General features: G+C 51.6%; 2 protein-coding genes across 6 annotated transcripts in view; one reads left to right on the forward strand and one right to left on the reverse strand.

Annotated features, from left to right (window-relative positions):
* SLC25A26 (solute carrier family 25 member 26) overlaps nucleotides 1–2,862 on the forward strand; it is a 129,284-nt gene extending 126,422 nt beyond the window's left edge. For all 5 annotated transcript variants that reach the window (XM_045990037.1, XM_045990033.1, XM_045990035.1 and 2 more), the window contains one exon: nucleotides 2,530–2,862. In XM_045990037.1, the coding sequence (XP_045845993.1) occupies nucleotides 2,530–2,647 (118 nt within the window). In that variant the 3' untranslated portion in view covers nucleotides 2,648–2,862. The remainder of the gene's footprint in view (nucleotides 1–2,529) is intronic.
* A 99-nt stretch (nucleotides 2,863–2,961) lies between these two features.
* LRIG1 (leucine rich repeats and immunoglobulin like domains 1) overlaps nucleotides 2,962–23,824 on the reverse strand; it is a 111,521-nt gene continuing 90,658 nt past the window's right edge. The window contains exons 10-19 of the mRNA XM_045990031.1: nucleotides 22,056–22,127; nucleotides 21,195–21,266; nucleotides 17,110–17,273; nucleotides 9,899–10,219; nucleotides 8,436–8,717; nucleotides 7,563–7,982; nucleotides 7,086–7,211; nucleotides 6,332–6,478; nucleotides 5,463–5,747; nucleotides 2,962–5,366 (exon numbers count right to left, since the gene is read on the reverse strand). Of these exons, the coding sequence (XP_045845987.1) occupies nucleotides 5,107–5,366; nucleotides 5,463–5,747; nucleotides 6,332–6,478; nucleotides 7,086–7,211; nucleotides 7,563–7,982; nucleotides 8,436–8,717; nucleotides 9,899–10,219; nucleotides 17,110–17,273; nucleotides 21,195–21,266; nucleotides 22,056–22,127 (2,149 nt within the window). The 3' untranslated portion in view covers nucleotides 2,962–5,106. The remainder of the gene's footprint in view (nucleotides 5,367–5,462; nucleotides 5,748–6,331; nucleotides 6,479–7,085; nucleotides 7,212–7,562; nucleotides 7,983–8,435; nucleotides 8,718–9,898; nucleotides 10,220–17,109; nucleotides 17,274–21,194; nucleotides 21,267–22,055; nucleotides 22,128–23,824) is intronic.

The following is a 23,824-nucleotide window of genomic DNA, read 5'->3' on the forward strand; positions in this document are numbered from 1 at the left end:
CTCCTCGTCCGCACTGTCAGCCCTGAAAAGGTGACTGGGAATTTGGCTTATCACCTCGAGTCTGGGCTGTCCCGAGTATGCACAGTGTGGTCCTCAACAGAGTATCCAAGCAGCCACGCTGGTCATTGAGAAATGCTGGTTTTTACTAGCTTCCTACTAACGGGGGGATAAGAGACACCAAATAGTTTGACAACAGAATTGTAACTCAGTGTAAACAAAACAAAACAGTCCCTGCAAACATGGGCTGCTGTTGTAAAACAGTTCCTGGGCGCCCAGCCTGCCTCCTCTGTCGGGGTCCCACACAGCCCCCGCGGGCCCTTCTGCCGCCTTGGAGCCCCCTTGTGCGTCTCTGGAGTATTCCGTGGCCTCGCACTTGCAACTTCCTCACCCTGCAGGGAAACGGTGCTGGCTTCTCGGGGGCGAGTGGGGACGCTGCGGTCTCTGCATGTTGGTTCTCGCGGGGGAAGACCACGTTCTGGCACCTACTTGGAATATGTGCTCTCAGGCCAACTCGTTTCCCCAAAACAGAACCACCACACGCCCTTTCAGGCCAGCAGCCGGAAAGCAGATGGGGAAGCCTGTGCGTCCTGCATTGGGCTTTCCTCCTTGCCCTGTTCCTCAACTGGCTTTGTGTGTTCCTTGACCATGCCCTTCATGGAGGGACCGCGGGCCCCGTGCACACCCCCGCCGGGCCCCGTGCCCTCCGTTGGTTCATTTGTTCCCTTGTGTGCTCCGCTGTCCGGAGAACACAGCCCCCTCTGCTCCAGGCTCCCACTGCACAAATGACTCCGCCGTAAGGCTGTAATTACGTTAATAGATCCAGTTGTCATCCAGTGAAACTGTAAACTGCTTCCATCTGCCCCTTGCCAGGAGCAGCTGAGTTCATCGGCAGCAAAAGCTGAACCAAGGCACAGGTTTCAGTAACGTCTGCTTGGGAGGGAGGGAGGCTGGCTGTCATGGCACAGGTGGTCTTCTGCTGACCTCCCTCCTGGCACCCTTCTCTGTGCAGGTAGGGCCAAGAAGGGTCAGCTGTGTGTCAGGCCAGAAGGTCCCAGGGGCCTCGGAGCGGTAATGGGTGAGTTTGTCCTCACCTACCACCTCCCGCAAAAATCGGTGCATGACGCCGAGCTAAACAACTTTTCTCCTTGTATAGTTTTCATGGTTACCTCTGGACAAGAACCAGAGGTTCTCATCTTATCTGAAGTATTTTAATGATTTAAATCCCTACTTCCCTAACAAAAGGGCCCCCTAACGCTAAGTCCCTCTTCCTCAGAAGTGCTGAGTGCTACTCACAGGGGAGGTGCCTGACCTGTCCCAGCAGCCATGCAGAAACGAGGGCGCGGGCGGGGGGTGGTCCCTTCTGTCCCCTTCCTTGGCCAGTCCCTGTTGAGCTTACTGTGCTGTTTTTCCTCTGTCTTAGAGGTTATGTCCTTTTCACATAACCTGGCCATTTTTACTTTTCTTCCCTAGACTGGATCCAAATGTCCTCACTGCTAACCCACTCGTCCTGATTTTTACTGCTTTACAAAATACTCTTGGTGAAAAGGCTCAGTTATCCTAGAAAGACAGGCAGGTAATGTTTCTAGTCTTGCCCTCAGAGAAGGTTGAGGTGTTGGAATAGATGCTCACTTCCTTGCCGTACTCACACGTACAGCTCTAGGACTTGTGGCAGAACCCCCCCCACAGGTTTGTGTCTCGGCCCCTGTGGGCTGCCCACGAGGCGGTTCTGTGTGGTTGTGCTGGTACCGGCAGCGCCGCAAGGACCGTCTCTGAACAGACTCCCATGCGCAGCCACAGGATGGCTTTTCGAGTGAACTTCTGGTCTGCCTCCCCAGTAACGCTGTTCTTTTTCTTTGCCTTTGATTCTTCTGAAGTCACTCCTCCGACCGGCTGGCCTTGTGGGGTGCGTGGGGACTGAACCTTCGAGGGGGTGCTGCCCCCAGACTGTTGGCCTTTCTGGTCCTTCCTCGGGGGAGAAGACAAACAGGGAATGCATGGAGATTTACTTTCCTGTTGTGGCATCACATTTGTGGGCATCTAAGGACAAAATGCTACCAAGTCCTGGGAGGAGCAGCAGAGCTGTCGGGGAAAAAGCTCCTCCAGCCCTGGAGCCTGCCTTCCCTTCCTGGGGGGGTGCCACGCGCACCCCGGAGTCAGACCCTGGACTGCCTTAGCAGAGTCCATTTTACCATCTCCCACAGACAGAAGCGGTCTGGACATTTTCAGCAGTCCTGTTGTGGGGACAGAGTTAGTCTTTCTTGACTAATTATTGGCTTAATTGCAAGGCTCACAAGTAAGCTGTTTGGTATTTAGCCACGTTAGCCAACAAACAGCTGGGCCCAAACTTCAACAAGTCTACTTGGGAATGTAATTTAGTGCCATTCCGGGAGGAAAAAGCACACGCTCTAAGTGCTGTGCGGGGTTTAATGAGTGTGGTGTGCTGAGCTGAGCAAGCTGTGGGTGTTGGATTTAACCTTTTTACACACCGACTTAAAAGGAATCTTTCCTCCTGCCTTTTTCCTTCCCCAGATTATTTGCAGGTGTCTTCCCTCGAATGGCAGCCATCAGCCTGGGAGGTTTCATCTTTCTTGGTGCTTATGAGCAAACCCGCAGCTTGCTGTTGGAGGTTGGCAGAGAGAGGCCCTGAAGCAGGGACGGTGCCCCCTGCTTGGCTCTCAAGAAAAAGGGTTCCATGGGAGCAGCCCTGCGGCCCTCTGCCCCAGGCTCCAGTGTGTGAAGACGGGGACCTTGAGAACGTGTCTTCCCTGCTGTCTGGCTGGCACGCTCACACAGAACCCTGGCCACAGCGGTACTCTCAACCCCGTCCTCAGCCCCCCGAATAAAGCCATTTGCCAATGCTGAGTCCAGGCTGCTTGGAGCCTTCATTTGATCTGTAGCTGATCTCGCACTACCTGCCCCCCCTGCTAGCGGGCCGAGCGCAGGAGGCAGAGACAGTGGGGCTGGACCGGGAGCAGGAAGGAAGGGGACTCCAAGGGAAAGTGGGGCCTGGGGCTGGGTGTCTCCCCCTGGTGAAGCTTAGGGCTTTGTTGAGAAACAGTGACCTGCAGGTGCAAGCAGGCCTTCTTCTGGGCAGCCAGGCTGCTGGTCTTAATTACCCCCCGATTTCCCCTAAAAAACACGATTGTATTATTTTACAGAGAAGCATCCAGCAGCCCACGTGGTGTGTGCGAGAAAGCAAGCAGTTGCGCTCAGGGCCTCCGGGGGACTGGCTGGCTTCAGCGCAGGAGGGCGCGGTGGGCCCTCTGAGGACCTGAGCCCCGCTCCACGCTCCTCCACGTGAGACCCAAAGGAGGGGCCGGGGCGGGCTGGGAGACGGAGCGCGGCATCTGCGTGCCTCGTCGGGAAGGGTTGTTGTGCAGTACTGGAAGTGAAATGGGGAGGTCACTGTGGCGGAGCTTGACTAATACGCTCCAGGTGTTAGAAAAATTCAGAGAGAAATCTCAGGAATCCAGGGGTGGTGTATCTTCCCTGCAGCAAAGAAGTATAGGATTTTGCTTTGCTGAGAAGAAATTTTCCCCTTTTTGGGAAAACATAATCAAAGACAGCATAACTGCATTTTATTTCAAGGGAGTTTCTGGAAGAGAAGGGGGAGAAACGATGGGTAGAAGAATGCCCTCAGCCACACAATCAACATTTATAAATGAACCTTTATTTTAGACACTTCAATGCTGTTTGTTAGACACTTCAGTATTTTACATGTTTTTCAATGTACATTGTACCAAAATTTCTATAAATAAATAACTTTGTACATAAAAGTAATACTTCCTCTTTCACATTGCCTCTCAGAAGCAGCAAATTCACATATTTTGTGGAAGTAACAACAGCTGACTGTTGAGAACACAATTCTGAATGTGCTTACCTTTTAGAACAGTGATGACCCTGGAGAGTAAAATCTTACCAACCATTTTGTCAGTCTGTACCTTCAGCTTTTGGGCTAAAGGAACTTGCTTTCTGAGATTTTTTTAAGGACCTTGTTTCAATGTAATTTTTCCTGAAATACACATTGGCACTCACAAGATGGTTAGCTACAGGTCTCGAAAGTGCAAATATACCCCGGCCAGGGGCCTCGACTTGTTACAGCCCCAGCCTGGGTCTGTCTGTGTGAGGGAAGGACGTGGACAGACATGCTCCGGATCCTCAGCAGAGAGAAGCTAGCCCTGAAAAGGAAGGACTCGACCCTTTTTCTCCCCCATGGTCAATGTCACGTGAATTCTACTGGCTGAACTAAAACATCACTATTGAAAAATCCACAGGTACCAACACCAGCAGCCTCTTAGTAAAATAAGCCTCAAAGGACAATCGAGTGAGACCGACGACCACATCTGCTTTTCTCTGGGAAGGAAGGCAGGCAGTGCTTCGTTGTTTGGAACAAAGGCTTGCGGTGGATCAACAACCTCCCCCCCCCCCCCCCTTCTGCTTGGCAAGGACTCCAACTTACAAAAGCCTGGAGGGCAGAGGTCCAGGGTGACACGGGCATCTCAGGACACCGCAGGGAGGTGAGCTGCGGGAGCATCCGCACATGCGTGATACTGATGGGAAGTGAAAGCCGATGCACATGAAGGAGGGCCCCCGCTGGGCCGCATCCTGGGGGGCTGTCCCGGGAAGTGCAAGGCAAACCCCAGGACTTCCCCCCCACCCCGCCCTCCAGAAACTCCTGGGAACAAATGTGGTTTTTAGCTTCTACGAATTCCATCCATGCATTAAGGCACCAGAACTCCTCCCCACCCCCCATTCCAAAATTAAACAGCAACCTGATACGAAAAATAGTATTGTCAAAATTGTATGGTTTTTTTTTTGTTAACCATGCACTAAAGATTAAAATAGCCTCTGCAAAAGATATATAATATATAGGAAATCTCTGAAAACTCTTATGTACAAGGGTATCAAATACTTTTCTGCTTTTGTACACAACAGCCTCTTGCGATTCTGGGCTTCAGCTGCAAGTCCCTTAAACCACGGACACTCCACATGGAAGTTTAAAAACTCTGTACACATCAGTGACGCTTGAACTCAAGCTTCCTTACAGCCTCTCCTACTACCTCTCCTTCCTCTAGAGACGGACACAAGAGCTGAGGTAGACCAAGCCTAGATCTTTGGTGGAAAGAGCAGGGGCACGCCCCGCTTCGCTGGAGGCTGTCCTGTCAGCACTGGGGACTCGGGGCTGGCGTCGTACACCTGGGGCAGGTGTCCGTTGGAAAGAAGCAAGTGCTGGCCTTCGCTGGGGACGTCAGGAAAGCCCGAGGCGGCTTCGGAGAGCTCAGGACTGCCTGGAGTTAATGTCGAGGGAGGCTGGAGGTCTCTGGAGTCCGGCTCACACAACCTTGCCAAAGTCCACGGAGAGGCCCCTGTGAGAAAGGAGGGGGCGCGTCAGAGCTCCAGGCTGGCCTCTTCCCTGCCCCGACCCCGCTGCGGTGCCACCCTGGAAGGCAGTGAATGTCTACCTTTCCCATCTGGAGGCACCAGTGGCTTTTTCTTCAAGGATGTCGGCATTCTGTCGTGGTTACTGGGGTAGAGGGACCCCCTGCAGTCGGCACGGGAACCATCGGCAGTCCCACTGGTTAGAGGCGGCAGAGAATGTTCTCGGTGTGTCTGACTGGGCTCCTGGTTACTGCGTGTGCCTGGCTGTGTACTCTCTCTGATCACAGGCAGAGGATAGAAAGCTTGCTCCTTGGAGTAACCGTCCACACCAGCGTTGCCGTCCCCGCATGTCACCGGGCCGCCGTGCTCTGCAGGACCGAGCAGAGACGGATCACAGCCACCAGCCCCGAGCTGTGCATCCCCGCCCAGAACAGGGAGCTGCATCCCTGGCTGGGAGGCCACAGCGCTGCTTAGACCAACTCTCTCAAACCTCCCCTCCCCCAAGCGTGGTCATAGGAGGAGGACTGGGTAAATACCAAGCCATTAAGGAAGAATGGGCCCTCCGTGTTTCAACAGTTCAGAGGAATTGCTTCATGAGAGAAAGTGGTCCTACTCTCCCATCACAGAAAAAAAAATCCCACCACATGATACACCACGTGCTGTCAGGAGTCTTCGGAGTAATTAGAAATACAGCCTCAAAAATAGGCCTGGTGAAAAGGTGCTTCAGGTTGGCCTTTCCCATTACCAGGCTCACCACCCACAGACTGACGTAAGAGACCTGCTACCTCGGAATCAGGAGAGCCAGGCCCCAGCTTCCTGTTCATACACCTAATGCCAGATGCTGAGACAGTGCTAGACCCATAATGCATCTCCTGCTTTCATTTCATGAACAGGTCTACCTGAATTTTGATTTTGAGAACTGAAAACTCTTGCCGACGAGAGCAGCTCTTACCTGTCTTCTGTGGCCCCGGCCTCTGTGGCGCTTTCTCCATCACGGTCCAGGGCTCCTTGTTCGAGCCTACACACAGCTTCGGCTGCCTGCACGGGATTCCGTGAGCGTCTACCTCTGAGAAGAGACTGGCGTCCCTTGGACAAGTACCTGCCGTAGATTCCCACAGTTAGAAACGATGGGCTTAGCTGGTCAGAGGAAGCTTGATGAGAACAAGCAGCGGGAACTACTCGAACAGTCCTCTTGACAATGGTCTTTAAAGTGGGTGCCTGCTGACCAGCAAGGAGCATTGGTAACACAAGCCACCTCTGCAGGCAGGCCTTTCAGTGTTCAGGCTGTGCCGGGGAGCGGTTCCTGTGAGGACAGATGTGCCCCCCCATAAGCACTCAATCTCCCCTGTAGCGGTAGCTCACCCTGGGAGAGCTTTCTGGCAGCAGAGACTGGACCACAGAGCAGGCCTGGGCCCGGCCCTTACTCAACAAATGGACTGGTTTCAGGGCTTGTAATGTCCTTTGCAGCTTATTCAATCCTACCTTATTCTGACCAGGAGATGCTCAGCCCAATAGATCAACTTTCTGGGGGTTGGATTCTTAAAACCTTGGAGAACATGCACTGGGTAGGGCCAAAAAACCCCAACAGAAGGCTTGAGTCTGCCAGCCTTCAAGGTCAGATGTGCTCAGGATAAGGCTGTGCACCTGCCCTGTGCGGGGGCAGGGGGCTCCTGAGGACAGAATCACATTGGGCTCTGAGGCCTTACCATTGCTCTCGATGTGCCCGTTGGCCTGGTGGCCACCCTCAGTCCTGGTCACAGTTTCCTGCCGGTCAGAAAGAGTTCCCTGAGACGAGAGGTAGCTTGGAACATCCGGTGGCACGATGGTTTCATCTGCAAGGAGACAGGACAGTCAGATAGCAGATGTCCCCATCCTCCGTGGGAACAAGACATGAGAACACTCATTTGCGATCAGGCCCAGACACAGCTTCTCCCAACAGCAGCTGCCCAAGCTGTGCGAAGAGATGGTCTGGGGGGCCCAGCTCAGCCTCACTTTCCACCTGGGTGTAAAAAACACAGCTGTTGGAGGTCTGAGTCCGAGAGAGTGTGAGCGAGCTCACAGGGATGGTGAGGGAGCCAGAACAGGCAGAGGCATGACCCCTGAGGTCACTGCAGTGACAAGCCAGCACGCGGTCACTGTGCACAGGCCCAGGGCACCCTGCCTCCTCACCAACTGTGGCTGACCTGTGTTGGTGACACTGTACTCCTCGCTCTTCTTCCTGGTCTGGTAGATGATGCACACCCAGACCAGCGACGTCAGGACGATGCTGCACACCACGGCGATGGTGAAGATGCCCACGGTGCTGCCGTCCTTCCTGCAGCCGGGAGCGGGCACAATGCTCAGCTGGCTGTGCGCGCGCTCTGTGCCCAGGGTGTTGGAGATCTCGCAAGTGTACTGGCCCGCATCCTCCACCACCACGTTCTGAACGATGAGCAGCTGGTTGCCGGGCGTAAAGTGGTGCCGCTCGGTGAGGCTCAGGGGGCGGCCCCCCTTTAACCAGGTGATGCGGGGCGTAGGGTTCCCGGTCGCTTTGCACTGGAGTGCCACCGTTTCTCCTGTGGACACAACACGGTCTTCCAGGGGCACCACCAATGATGGGGTTTCTGCAATAAGTCAGAGGAGATGGTTAGTCTGGGGGTCTGCCCTGCCTTCTGGACGGATCTTGTATCAGAGCTTTTCGGGAGACCTCACACTGACCATATCCTGACCGTTTTGGGGGTAGCTCTGACGAGGAGGAAGAACTCCTGAGCCACAGAGAAGCCCCTTCTCTCCCCCACCTGTCCTGTGCCCGGCTTGTGTGTCTCTCCGGCAGGAGACCCCACCCATCCAGCCCGAGTCAGAGGGCAGTCTGAGAATGTTCCATGAAAGCCCTACAGAAAATATTCCCTTAAAAAAAAGAACCACTTGTTGAGCTGCTTTCTAACAGTTTCCTGAACATTTTACGCAAAGGTAAGCAGCACAGCCCACTCAGCCACTGCCAGGTGCCCAGGAGGGGTGACCCCTTGCCCCCTCCGCGCATGCGTGGCCTCTTAGACTCAGGGTGTGAGCGCTCGGACCGAAGACTGTCAGGGTGGCGTTGGCGGAAACGATGCCGGCCGAGTTCTGGGCGGTGCAGCTGTACATGCCCATGTCCTCCAGCTTCACATTCGTGATGAAAAACACGTCGTCGTCGGGCATGACGTGCATGCGTCGTTCACGTGCGGCGGGGAAGTCTGTGCCTCCGTCCTTCTGCCAAGCGATCTGCGGGTTAGGGTGGCCGCTGGCAGCACACTCGAGGCGGGCCGTGGTGCCAGTCCGGATGGCAATATCGTGCGGTATTTTGGTGAAGGACGGCAACACTGCAAAATATAGACCATCAGGCTTGCGGGAAGGAAGAGCTGGACGCAAAAGCCGGGACAGTCCTCTGGCGAAGAGCCCTCCCGCTTGGTGGGTGTCTGTCCCCTCCCCACCATCTGTGCCGGCGTCTGCCTTGACCTGCTCCCACCGCCTGGGAGAGGAGCAATTGGCTCCCCCATATGGCCAGCCGCTCCCATCCGTGTGCTCACTCTTGTGAACCCAAAGCTGCCTAGTGCCCCCTCATGTGGCCATCTGTCCATTGAGGGACAGCCCATAAATACCGGGCACTGATGTCTGCCTGCCTTCATTAACCACGAGAACAGAGCCCGGGAGACACAGAGATCTGCTCCAACAGGACATAAAGACAGGGGAAGGAGGACATGCCCTTGTCCTGGGCAGGGCAATGGGAGAGCCCCTCCCTCTTGGGGAAACAGAGGCAGAGAGGCGGTGTCAGGCCCCATCACTGGACGCTCGCCAGCTGGGGCGGTCAGCCAGCTTCCTTCTGCTAAACTCCCCGAGCCAGCGGCCAGCACACACCAGGGTACCACTGCGGTTCCTGTTGGGCTTACTTCGGCAGCAAGTCTCACAGGTCACAGAGCTTCTGATACAGAGGACTTTGTCAGAATAAGCCAAAACCACAGGCCACATGGGGTAGAGAATGGGTTTTCCGGCGGCCTTTAAGGGCTTCGGGACCCCGTTCCAGCACTTAATAACTGGAGGCTTAAAAACCAGGTTACGGTGGTGGGGCGCTCAACCACTCCAGGGGTCGGTTCCTCTTCTGCCCTAAACTGTGACGGCTGGCAGCCCTGAGAAAAGCCACCTGGAGAGGCTCCAAAGCTCAGAGGGCAGGAGTTTCCCCACAGTCCGGGTATGCTGAGAATCTGGATGCCGGACATCGTGGTTTGTGGAGAATAATAAACGGATAAAAATATGAGGCTTGGGCCCATCATTGCATTTAACACAGTAGCTGGATTTTAAAGTCACTAGAAATGGGTAAATCTCTGAGAACAACCCTTCAACCTCCAGAACTGGCTCTGGGGCCCCCAGGCACCAATGACACCAGTGACACCCATGACGCCAGTGTCCTGATGAGGCGTCTCGGGGCCACATCCTTCTGACACGGTCGTGGAGAGCCGTGCGCGGTGTCAGAGAATTCGCGCCCGTGTGAAGAGCGCTGCCTTACCGTTCACGATGAGCCTGGCCTTGTGCGAGTACGTGGAGCCGAAGTGGTTGGTGATGACACACTGGTAGCGGCCCTCGTGTCCAAAGGTGACGCGGCGCAGGTGCAGGATGGTGGTGTACTCCATCACCTTCCCGTCCTGCGCACGCACGTGGGCGAAGTTCTCCATGTCAGCGTTGGCCAAGACCTCGTTGTCCTTCTTCCAGGCAAACGTCATGGGGGAGCTGCTGCTGCTGGCCGCTGAGCACGTGAACCGGATGTCCTTGCCCACGACGGCCATGGTGGGCTCCGGCTGGGTGATGATCTGGGGCTTCGGTAAGTCATCTGTGGAGAAGAGAGCCACACTGAAGAGCCTCCCGCCCAGGCTCTCCGGACACACAGGGACCACGTCTTGCAGGGTATCTGCTCGCCCTCAGCTCCACCAGACACTGCGAGTGACTCGAACAGGGGATTTCTGGCCTCCTCCGATGAGAAACCCTGAGCAGGGATCACCTCTGTGACCACACCCCCGGACTATAAACCCATCCCAGTGCTCCTATACCAAAGCAGGTATTTCAGGAGTTTCCAGGAGAACACCATTTTGCTTCACTTGCTCATCTTACAAAACACACTAACAGACAGTGAGGAACCATCAGTCGGGAATGCACAGACCTTACCCACCAACTTCACACCAAGAGGCAGGGAGTAAGGAGCACTTCCAGAACGTGAGACAAACTCTTCCAAAATCTGCACCTCCATTAAAGCCACAATAACACTGGCAAAAATGATTGTAATCAACTTTTTCAGAATTCTGGAAGGCTGTAATAAGCAAAGGCTGTAACAACTCATGGAAGGTTGACTCAAGAAAGTGCCTGAATCTCAAGAAGGAACATGAACTTTGTGGCATCTAACTCAGCTTAAGTTCCATGCCTCTCTGCCCAGCTTTGTGGTAGCCTTAAAACGTGGCAGCCTAGTGACCACCGAGAGGGGCAGAATGGCTGTGGAGGCCCCACAAGGACCCCATCCTCTGGCATTATTTGACCTGATGCGGTGGGCTCAGCAAGGAAGCCCTGGTCCTAGGACACATGACAGAAATGAGCAGCCCCTAGAGGTGAGGCAGTATCTGCTGGAGCCCACAGGAGGTTGGCCCAGAAACCAAAAAGGAAAAGAAGGCAGTCAATGAAAAGGTGTGGAACATGTGGATGTTCCTAAAGCTCTAGAAGGCCACGTGCAGGCACAGGGCCATCTGCCGTCCCCAAGAAAGCCCTGGGAGGAGCCTCATTTCCCACTGTGATTACGGATCAATGCCAACTGAAGTGGCCGCATGCCCTCAGCACACCAGAGATGCTGGGCAAAGGATGGGGAGATCTTCTGAGGTGACTGAAGGAGTCTCTGTCCAGTCATCAGCTAACCAGGGGGCACTTCAGCGGCCACATGGAACAGACTACAGTCTTTGTCCAGGAAAGTCACTCAACAAATCGTAATAATAAACAGAACGACAGCAAACCAGGGGCAAGATGGAAGGAGAATCTGATCTCTGGAGCTGCCACATGATTTTAAAGGCTCAGTTTCCAATAAAAACTATAAAACATGCAGATAGTGGGGAGAAAAAAAGCAGTCAATAGAAACTGTTCTTGAGGAAGCCCAGATCTAGGACTTAAATAAAAACTTTACATTGGCTTTATAAAATATCTTTAAAGAACTAAAAGAACTCATGTCTAAGAAAATGAAAGGAAAAGTGTTGGAATACTTTCCCACCAAATAAACACCACCAATAAAGAACTAGAAATTGCAGAAGCAAACCAAATATAACTTTGGGAGTTTAAAAGTATAATAACTGAAATTAAAAATTCACTAGAAGGGCTCAATAGCCCCACCGAGGCAGAAGAGCTGGTGAAATCGAAACTATCCAGTGTAAGAAACAGAAAGCCGTGGAGTTAGCTAAGAACAGTCCCAGAGACCTGTGGGACAGCATCAAGCATCACAGCATACAAATAATGCGAGTGCAAGAAGGAGGAGACGAAGGAGACGGAAACAGTATTTGTAGAAATAATGGCCCCAAACTTCCCAAATTTGGTGAAAAATAGGGACCCACCCATCCAAGAAGTTCAACAAACGCAGAAGGATAAACTCAAAGATCCCCACCCAGAAACTTAATAGTCAAACTGTCAGAAGCCAAAGAATCTTGAACAGGAGAGCTGCAACCCAACACAGAAGGGATCCTTGGTGACCTGAACAGCTGATTTCTCATCAGAAACCATGCAGGTGAGGAAGGAGATACTTTCAAAGCACTGAAAGAGACTGGTCAGCGACGAAATCTGTATCCAGCAAAACCGTCCTTCAAAAGTGAAGGAGAAATTAAATCACTCTCAGATTTAAAAACAAAAAACCTGACAGCATTCGCTGCTACCAGACCTGCCCTACGAGAAATACTAAAGGGAATCCTTCAGGCTGAAATGAAAGGACACAATAGTAACCGAAATCCACGCAAAAAAATAAACAGCATTAAAGTAACTATATCTGTTACGTATGCAAGTACAGTATATTTTTGTAACGCTCTTCTGATTTAAAAGGCAACTATACAGAGCAATAATCACAAAACTGTGTTGACAGGCTTATGATAAATAAAGATGTAACTTATATGACACCATACCACAAAGGAGGGTCTCCACATGTGGAGCTTAGCAGGAGCAAAATTTTGCATACTACTGAGGTTAATTTCATTTTTAATCTGAACTAGATTGTTTTAAGATGTTAACTATAGTCCTCACACAGTCGTTAAGAAAATAACTCAAAAAATACTAAGATAAACAAGAAGGGAATTAAAATGGTATATCAGAAGATACCTAATACGAAACTAGTCAGTAATGAAGAAACACAGGAACAACAACAACAAAAAGATGCCTAGGAAGCAAATAGCAAGGAGTGAATTCTGTCTTATCAGTAATTACATTAAACAAATCAGTTAAACCCTCTAGTCAAAATTCAAGATTCCAAAATGGATGAAAAAAACCCATGACCCAGCTACATGCTTTCTTGTTGTTAAGAGATACACTTTAGATTCAAGGTCACAAATAGGGAAATAGTTGCCAAAAAGAAAGCTACAGTGTCTATACCAATATCAGATAAAATAGCCTTTAGGACAGAAATGGTTACTGGGGACAAAGAGTCATTTTTTATAATGTAAAACAGTCCATCCCAAGACCTAAACATGAAACATATACGCACCTAACAGAGCTCCACAAAACAAGAAGCAGAAACTGACAAAACTGAAGAAAGAAATGAACAATGCAACAGTAGTTTGTAGAACTCAATACTCCACGTTCAATGATCAGATAAAACCATGAGGCAGAAGACCAGCAGGGCAAGAGAACACCTGAATGACTCTATAAGCCAAAGAGACCTATCGGATATCTACAGAACATTCCACCCTTAGCAGCAGAATAAACATCTTCAGGTGCACATGGAACGTTCTCCAACAGAGACCGTATGTAAGGCTACAAACAAATCTCAGTAAATTTAAAAAAGATAGAAATCATACAAAGTGTCTTTAATGGCAATGAAATGAAGTAAAAAAATCAGTATCAGAAGGAATACTGGGAATCTAATTTTCGGAAACTACACAGTACTTCTGTAAGTAAAAGAAGAAATCGTAAGAGAAATTAGAAAATATTTTGAGATGAATGAAAGAGAAAAAAAAAATACCAAAACTTAAATGCTGCAGCCTAAAACAGTGCTTCTAGACAGATTTAGAGCTGTAAATGCCTACATTAAGGAAGATCTCAAATTAGTAACATCATTTTTAAGAAATCAGAAAAAACAAGCTATATCCAAAACCAAAGAGAAGGAAATAATGATTATAACAGAAATAAGTAAGAGAAAAATAGAGGGGGGAAGAATCAATGAAAACAAAAGTTAATTCTTTGAAAATACTAACAAAATTGAAGAAACAGTAGACTTGTAGAGTGGAGAAGTGGGGAGAAGATTTCAAACAATAAAATTAGGGGAAAAAACAGGGCACATTACAGCTAACCCTACAGACATCAACGAGAATACTATGAATCCTCAGTATGCCAACAAATGAGAAAACCTCATACATGTACAAACTCAGAAAAATACAAACTACCAACACTGACTCAAGAATAATCAAAATCTGAATAGATAGTAACAAGTAAAGAAACAGAATAAATAATTTTAAAACTTCCCACAAAGAAAAGTCCAGACTCAAATGACTACTCTGGTAAATTTTACCCAAAATTAAAGAGTAATTACCACTAATCCATCACCTATTCTTCGAAGTGAACATTTTTAGACTCCACTGTATGAGTCAAGTATCCCCAGATAATAAAATTAGACAAAAACAAAACTATAGACCTTTGTGAGTACAGATGCAAAAATCTTCAAAACAATATGAAAATACTGGCAAACCAAATCCTACAACATACAGAAAGGAGTATAGACCACGATGAAGCTGGATTTATCCCAGGAATGCAAGTTTGGTTTAATGTCCAAAAATCAATGTAATACACCATATCAATAAAGGGAAAAAAATCCCATTGATCACCTCAGCAAATGTGGAAAAAATACTTGACAATATCCAACACTCTTTATGATAAAAATACTCAACAAATTACAAATTGAAGGGCATTCTTCAACCAGAAAAAGGTCATCTACGAAAAACCCACAACGTCACATCTCATGGTGAAAGACTGAATGCTTCTCCCCGCCTCAAGAGAGACAAAGATGTCTGCCCTCACCACTTCCGCTCAGTACTGCACTGGAGGCTCTACCCAAGGCTATCAGGCAAGAAAGAATAAAAGCTATCAAGATTGGAAAGGAAAAAGTAAAATTCTTGATTTTGGCTCAGGTTATGGTCTCATGATCAAGAGATCAAGCCCTGTGTTGGGCTCCGTGCTGGGCATGGAGCCTGCTTCAGATTCTCTCTCCCCTTCTGCCTCTGCCCCTCCTCACCCTGGACTCATGACTTGCTCACTGTCTCTCTCTCTTCCAAAAAAAGTACCGATACATAGTAAAAAATTATGCTGTTAAAAAAGCTAGTCACAAAAGACCATATATTATAGGAGTCCATTTATATGAAACACCCAGAACAGGTACATCCTAGAGATACAATGTAGAATCATAGCTGCCAGGGCCTGGGGACAGGGGAGCACAGGGTGTGACTGCTGTGAACACAGTTTCCCTTACAGGATGAGAATGATCAGGTAGATGGTAGTGGGGTTATACAACTCTTCAGTATTCTGAAGACTACTGACTGGTGACCTGACACAGTGACTTACAGAATCATGACACAACAATCTTCATGGTAAACATTCCCTCAAAGAGAAACTCCCTACTCTCCAGCCATCATCCCTTCTCCCTCCGCCCTAAGCCACCAGTAATCATCGACTTCTCTACCACCCCAGCAGCGGCCCCTAAATGGGGACCTATTCTGGACATGACCATTCACTCCTGGACTTGTCATGTAGATGGAATCAGAGGGTATGGTCTTTTGTGAGCAGCTTCCTTCACTTCAAATATTTCAAGGTTCATCTGTTGTACGAACAATCCCTTTCCATGGCCCAGTAACACTCTAGAGCATGGCTGTGCTGTGTTGTATGTATCTGCTCACCCAGTGATGAGCGTCTGGATTATCTCTACTCTTTGGCTATTACAAACAATGCTGCTGCGAGCATTTGTGTCCAGGTTTTATGTAAATATATTTGTTTTTCCCGGGTACACAGCTAGGAGGTTATCTTACGTTTAATTTTCGGAGACACTCCCAAACTGTGTTCCAAAGGGGCCACGCCGGTTTCCATTCCCACCTGCAGTGCAGGAGGGTTCGGACATCCCGCCATCCTCACCAACACTTGCTGACTTTCTGAGGCAATGCTCATGGGTGTGAAGCAGTTATTTTCCCATTTTATAAAAAGGAGGGGGAAGACTCACAAGCCTGAGCTACAGTGTGGCGCAGATGGCTGCTGCACCTCGGAACACCCTGGAACACACCAGGGCCATAGGCTGGAGGCTGGGCGCAGCAGGGCCCACGTCCCACCGTGGCTCATCCAAAGGGGAAGACAATGCCCTGGGACAGGGAAAGGGAGGAAGCTCCATTTCAGAAAGGTTGATTAACAGCTGAATGGTCAAGGCCCAGCTGCATGGTGAACAGTGGATTGCACACTCTGTCCCCGGGAATGGGAGCCGCATGCACTTTCACACTCTGCACAGACATGCCCGCACACTGAGCCGGGAGGAAAGCTCATTCTGGGGGCCTGTCCCACACTGCGTGTTCTCAGGGCTGCTTGCTGGACTGGATCAGCACGAAGGAGGGTAAGCCCACTATCAGAAGCGGTGGTGATGGTGGTGGCAGGTGGAGGCGTGGCAGGGGGGCACCTGTGTTCAGACTGCAGCAGGCACACACTGGCTGCTGCTCTGCCCGAGAAGTAGGGTGGAGAAGTGGGCCGCGGGGGTCCCCACACTGCTAGGGTGGCTCCCGGTTGGGATCATCACACCCAAGGCAGGGGCCAGACAGGAGGACAAAAGGCAGGAGGGACTCACGCATGCTCCCGAGCTCCCATCTTGCCTGGGAATCCCACCCTCGCTCCTGCTTAGAGACCAAGAACCCCGTCTCCAGCCGGCCAGCCTCTCTATGCTCTGTGCAACCAAACACGGGATTCAGAGCACCCTTAGTCAAAAAAAGATGGCGAGACCCATGCTCCAACAATCAGAAGGAAGGAAGAGTATAAGGTTACAAGGGCAGACTTCAGTGGTTTGGCGAAACAGCCAGAGTGCAAGTCAACAACAAGGAATTATTTTTACTACAATAACTGTTCTCATGAGACTTGTTCTTCCTGTGTTTAACCTTTCATTCCTGGGGCTGGAAAGAAACACACATTGAAACCCCAGCCTCCTACACTGAGTAAATTCACAGCTAAGCCTGGGCACCAGAGCCGTCTTCAGACAACACAACTTTCTTCCAATAACTGATTATTCTGATTTGTAACTGAGCCAGCACAGGCTCCCTTCTGATTAAAGGCACGTCCTCCCAGGACCACAGAAGGAGGCGTCTCTGCAGCAAATACTATGTGTGGTTTCCGTGGGAAATCGGTTGCACCCAATGGCTGACTGGTAAGCAGGAACTGGGGTTTCCTCTGATCACAGGAGTTACTCCCATACGGAGGGGCTCCTCCTTGGCCTCCTGGCCCCTTGTGAGAAAACAGGCACAAAGGCCGTCTTACCGCACACGAAAGTCTCCGGCGGCACAGAGAAGATGCTCCGGCCCTTTAGCGCTTCCGGGTGGGCACAGGTGGCCGTCACCAAGGCCTGCAGCGTCCTGGCCACTAGCCATGTGGGCAGCCACTGGAGCTGGCAGTCACACAAGAAGCTATCACTGCTGATGTGGCTGAAAGAGAAACAAAAGGGATGTTGGAGGTGTGACCTCAAGACAGGGACATCCCCTCAGTACACAGATTCCTTCCCTCCATCACCTCTGGTCAGCTTCCGCTGTTAACACCAGCCATCTAGGAAGGAAAAAGATTTTTCTCCATTCTTCTCCAGTGACCTAGAGCAGGACATCCCATCTACCTGGAGACTGTCACAAAATGCAGCTCGGGCTCAGGACATTGGGGTGGAAGCCGAGATCTGGCCTTTCTAACAAGCCCCCCGGTGACGTGGACACTGCGGGCCTTACTGACCCCACAGCTAGCACAACCCCGAGTGCACGTGTGCGCAGGGACGGGCACTCACTGCTCTCACATGACCCCGCAGGCACCATCTAACCTCTTCCAGCCTCTGACCATCCGACAGAGACGAGGAGCCCTGTCCCCGCCCCCCCACTGCTTTTTCCCATTCTCCTGATAAGCCATGGGAGCTTCCAAACCCAGTCTGAGACTTTGATCTAAATCTGAAACAAGTTCCAAGAAGCGTTCTTTTTCTACATTGCTGTTGGTTTTTTATTTGCCACAGCTGCCTGTTTTCTTACTTCCAAAACGTAAGCCTCACCAGCGTGGTTCCCTCTTGTTTGTCTGTTTGTCTCTGCACCAGCGTGATCCAGGAGGCCGGCAGAACTGGACTCCGCTCCCTAAACAGTGCTTGTGAGTTAATTGCCACTGCCCAGGGAGCATGAGAACGCACAACTTTGGTTTTGTGAGGCTCCAACCAAAACACAGAATATTTTCTTTTTCATTTCTCAGCAACTGAGGACAAGCTTTTCAAGCAGAAATCGGAATCACCATCTCAGCGGACATTCTTTCCTGAGGAGTCACTTGAAGATAAGTCAACCAAAGAGTCTAGCTGCCCTGTTCCTGGAAGACCTCAAGGCCGTGAGCTCAGTGATGGAGGCCAGTCCACACCCCACAGGGCCGAGGGAGAAAACACATGGGCTCCCCTGTCATGAGGTGCCTCTGGTGCACAGTGACAAGAGGGGGCACAAGTATACTAGAAAGTCTACAAGCGTCCCGTGGGCCAATATGAGAGCAGTAACCTCCACCCACCATTTTCCCCACATGTCAACCACGACATCAAATGGGCCAGCTTCTGGTTTTCCTCTATGTCACACGGGCTTTCTAAGGAGAGAACTGTCAAATTAGTGAACAGTAGGGAAGAATGACATGCAAGCCAGAGAACCCACTGCTAGCTGAATTCAGGAAAATCTCCTCTTCTGTCCCGTTCCTCGTGGTTCCCAGATTAACTATCTCGTATTAAGATACTTTCAGAAGGTGCTTTTTCAAAGACTGATACAATTGACCTCAAAGCCATTCTAATTGGGATGTCTGCCCACGTCTGACCTTTAAATCAGGACCAGATTTTATTTATTTTTTTAAAGATTTGCGCATTTGTATTTGATGGGCAGGAGGCTCTGCTCTCCGAGGCGTCTATACCTGCGGAGCTAGTCCGGTGGCAGGAGGGCTCCCACGGCCACAGCTGAGGAAGTGGCTGACTCCCGCCCAGGACACCAGCAGCTGCTGCAGGGGCTGTGGGTGGTGGCCGGATGGGCTGTCACCACACACCGAACACGCTGCGTCCGTGATGCACAGAGAGGAACTTTCCCGCTGTCAGAAAGCCTGAGTGAAGTCTAGAGGAAGACACAGGGCTGTTGCTGTGAGACCTGATGCACTTGTGTAGAGAACAGGGACCTATTTCATTTGAGCCACAGGAACAAAGTGAGAAAAGCAAATCCGTCATTTATTGCTGATCAGAAATGTGTGTGGGAAGAGTTACGCCTCACGCCACACAGCACGGGCCTAGCCTGCTTCAGGATTTCCTGCCTTCTCCAGTGAAGCCCACCTCACACAGAGGAGACAACACCTCGGCACAGAGAGGGTACTCGGGGAAGAAAGAAGACTTTCCTGAAGAGTGAGTCAGGACCAGCAAGACTGGGGGTGCCTGGGTGGCTCCGTTGGTTAATTAATGGGTCTGAATGATTTCAGCTCAGGTCACGATCTCATGGCCCAGTGTCGGGCTCTGTGCTGAGTGTGGAACCTGCCTGAGGCCCTCCTTCTCCCTCTTCCTCTCCCCACAGTTCTCACGTGCATGCGTGAGTGCTCTTTCTAAAGAAAAGACCAACAAGACAGATGGAGAGCAAGTCCAGCCACATAGTAAGGACACTAACCCCTGACCACCCCCCACCACACACACCCCTTTAAAGACAAAAGTGGGGCGGGAAGACGGGGCTGGGGACAGCCAGCAACCCCAAGGCTTTGCAGATTTCCCCTACTCTTCCTTCTCGTCAGCTGCTAATAGACACCGCTTTTCGCAACTCCCGCCTCTAGCCACCCATCACTCTTGCTGGCTTACAGTACATTTTCACGATTCCAAGTCAAAATGTGTTTCTAATCATCGCTTATGGAAATTTACCCAGAGCATGACTAAGTACGCGGTACAACCTGCCTTGATCAGATGGGGGAAGAAAATGACCAAGTGGAATTAACCGTTTCTCCCATCAGAGGACTGGGCCCAGGGCCAGCCCCACTGGGTACATGTAGCGAGTGGCAGGAAACCCAGGCAGTGGCCAAGGCTGAGCCTCCAGAACCATGCTGAGGCATATTTGGGGGACGGGTCCCAAGCACCTGGAAGGGGCCAGTTTTTCCCAAATAGAAAAGTATCTCAGGAAACCTCAATTTTTACTAAGGAGGCCAGAAGGAAAATCTCTCTGCCCTTCCCTCTTTCTCCCAGAATACCCTCTTCCCATTTAATTATTAAAAGTTTCAAAGAAAAGTTAAAAGAAATGCACAGTGAACACTCACCATTTTAAGATCATGACCCTTCTAAGAAAGAACATCTCCTCAACAGGCCTGAATCTCACAGCCACATAAATGCCATAAGGCAGGTGCCTGACATGCCTCCCCTCCCCTCACTTATCCAGAGGAGTGTCATCAGGGGCCTGCTTTCCTTTTAAAGTACGGGGACTACACCTTCCCACCTCCCCACTTCTCCCTAGGGCCCAACAGGAGCAGCCCCGGGAACAAGGTGAGGTCGGGATGCAAGCACGGCTACCCCTGGGCTCCCACCCTTCTGTCAGCACTTCCTAGGACCAAAAGCCGAATCTTTCAGAAATCAAAATTGCAGCTAGACTGTCTGCAGAACTGGATTAATGTATAGGAGGGAAAAAGGAAGCATGGACGTTGCCACCTAAATACCCAGACAAGCTCCTTGGCCACAGACGAGGGCGCTGGCAAGCTCTTCCAACCCTTGTCACCTGGGGGCCCGTGGTCAGGGTCTACGATGGCAACACCCCTGCCCCTGAGTCACCGCGGTGGCCCTGGAGTGGATGTGGGCTGGGCGCCATTTCACTGATCGCACAGCTACCTGGGACCATCCCACCCGTGATCTCGGCCTCGCTCCCCAGCCAACACGCTCTTTCAGGAAGCCCCTGTCAATAGAGCTGCTCTGTTTTAAAAAAGGAGCATGAGAATTGCCCTTGACATCATTAAAGGAATGATTATCCATTTTCTAAAAGAGAATTCATTTCACGTCCTCTAGAGCTGTGGTCAGGAAGCGACAGGCTGCAGACCCAATTCTTTGTAAATAAGAATTTACTGGCACATAGCCACGCCCATGCATTGGTGTATTACTAATGGCTCCTGTCTGTGACGACAACGGTACAGCAGCCGTGACAGAACCCTCTGGCCCACAAAGCTGACAATACTATGTGACCCTTTAAGACCAGGTGTGCTGACCCTAATCCAGAAGCCACCCCCAGGGGCCAACACACATATAAACGGTCCCATCTGGTATATGGATCAAGGCATCACAGAATTAAGGCATTTCTCACTCTGAATTCTCTGCCCATGTTAACCAGGGCCAGGGAATCCCAGGTACTTACAGCTCTTTGAGGTTCTTCATCCTCACAAAGGCATCAGACTGGACAGATCTGATTGCGTTCTCTCCGAGGTTCCTGCAAAAGAACAGTCTTTCCTTGTCCGAACAGATGCTGGGCACCCTCTGCCGAGGCAGCCACGTGCTTGAGCCAAGAGGCTCCGAGACTTTGTAGGATGGTCCTGCTTTCCCAGGTACTAGCCAGACGCTGTGTCCCAAGTCCACTCTACGTGGCTGTCCCCTCCCAGACACTGACATGAGCCTGAGGGCAGCATCAAAGCTGGGTTGAAGCCCGCTCAGCAAGTCAACGGGCAAAACCTTTCCCAACAGAATTCAGGTAAAGCTTGATTCCCAGACAAAACAGACCAAGAATCGAGTACTAGAGCCACCTTCCCTGGATGGTGACAGCGTCAGCATCCCCGGGCTGGCTCCGTCTTCTTCCCCCCAGCCTCCCAGAGGCAACCAGGGCAGCAGAAAGCCTCCCAGCTAAGCCCACAGTGTGCTCGGCACTGTCAGGCCGCTGTCGTGGTGCGGTCAGCCAGGGCTGGGACACAGTGCCTGCACCGAGGTGTGGAGGGGCCCATGCCCGTGGGGAGGCAGGGCAGGAGCAGGGTGGGGGGCAGTATTTATCCAAACAGCAGCCACGTTAATTAGGTGCTCACTGACTGGCCATATGTTCTGTGACTGTTCCTGGCATGGGCAAAATAAAGGCCAAAGTTGAAGCTGACTTATAATGAGAAGGAAGCAGCTGGTGTTTCCAAATAGGCTGTTTCTCGGTTTACAAAGACGCGATTAAATTGCTAGCAGACTTCCCCGGCAGCCGCGTTTGGCAGGCCTGTGGTCAGGGAAGGTCTGGCGAGATACTCACAGGTGCTCCAAGCCTTCCAGTCCTGAGAAGGCTCTCCTAGCCACGGACTTGATCTTGTTTCCAAACAGAGTCCTGCCATTTCCCAACATCCAGAGACGGGGAAGAAAACAAAAAACAAAGACACAAGGGAGGAACGGGAGGGAGAGAACACACAATTAGAGCAGTGCCATCTGATAAGTCTGTCCCCTGAGCGGCAGGTAGAAATCCGACCCGCACACGGGTTACGGGCCTGAAGTATGCAGGTCTTCTCCCTTTCTGAAATGAAATACTTTCATCTTTATTAGAATTTAACAGTGACGACAGGTCGCAGTGGCATGCGCCGTCTCGCCTGAGAAAGCTCCTTGGGCTGTTCAATGGGAACCCCCTTGTCCGGCCCGGACTGTCTCTGGGGACCACCCAAGAGCCTCACTGGTAAGAGGGGACTGGTCACTGTGCTAGTGAGAGGAGGCAGAGTCAGGGGAGGGAATGCAGTCTCTGGAACTAAAATCTACCACCCACTTCTGCAAACCAGGGATAAAGGTTCCCAAAGGAAGCAAGAAAAGGGCAGGAAAACGGGCATCCGTCCTGATGGCTCCCCAGCTCTTTGCAGCTGACACACACCTACTAGCCAGGAGGCAGCCATCGTCGGCCACACCCCTGCCTCTGGGAAGGCCCCTCGGTGTGCAGGGCAGGCCCCTTAAGCAAGGGCCCAGATTTCTTGTTGTTGTTGAGCCCAGAATTTGAATGATGCCCTAGGTTCATTACATCCCAAACAGGTCCTCAGAGGTCAATTTCAAGGTTATCGAATCCCTGTACCCCTGGACTGCCTACCCTTGAGAAGGGGCTCCTATTCCCAAGCAATTCTAATCACAGTCTGCAGAGTAACTGCCCCGAGTTTTCCCAGAAACCAAAATCTGGCCCCTGCAGTACACCTGGAGTGAGTGAATGGTGCTTCTGCTGGGCTGTGCAGTCCAAAGGACAGTCTGCTGCGGGGGTGGGGGACACAGTGGGCTGGACACTGGGAACAAAAAGAAGCAAGGTTCGTTCGCCCTCCTCACGATGGGACACTCCGCCGACAGCTTGGCTGGGCACGCCCTGCACCTCCTGCAGGCAGAGGAACCCCTCCCGGCGAGCACCCCCAAGTCGTCGTGCTGACAGACGTGCGGGCTCTCCCGCCTGATGCCCAGCAGGAGCGTCTACAGGGCCTGCCAAGAACAGGGGCTGCTGCGAAGTCTGAGTCCCCAGCTCAGGGAGGGCTTCCTCCGGTGGACACGGCAGGCAGCCGTGGAAGAGCACAGGTGTTGTCTGGGATGCCCCGAGAACTCAAGAGACATCTCCACTGGGGGCCAGCTCTACCTTCAAACCTGCATGAAGGCTGTGAGGGAAGACAGCAGCCACCAGCCCTGCCCTGAAAGGAGCAAAGAAGGCACCCAGGAGCCTTAAAGAGGTCCCAGCCAGGTGGGACCTGCCACCTGGGCCCTGAGCCTCCAGCAACCATGCAGGGCTCCCGGGGCCACCATCGGGGGGTGGGACCACACACGGACAGGCCGGGCCAGCACCATGAGCCACAGGAGGAGGAGCTTCCTCCCCTACTCCCGGGGGTGGGGGGGCACCGAAAACCCAACAGACACCTGCAGGGCAAGCACAGGAGCTGCCGGGTCCCCCCGTTTCATGAGGAACAGACTCCTCCCCGCGGGGCCTCCCCCGAGCAGCGGACCAGTGGCTCCGAGTTCGGCTTCAGACACAGCCGGCCGCTGGGAGGACAGAGGGGCACGAAGGCCAGAGACCCC

Source organism: Meles meles, chromosome 20 (genome assembly GCF_922984935.1).
Source record: "Meles meles chromosome 20, mMelMel3.1 paternal haplotype, whole genome shotgun sequence".
Lineage (NCBI taxonomy): Eukaryota > Metazoa > Chordata > Mammalia > Carnivora > Mustelidae > Meles > Meles meles.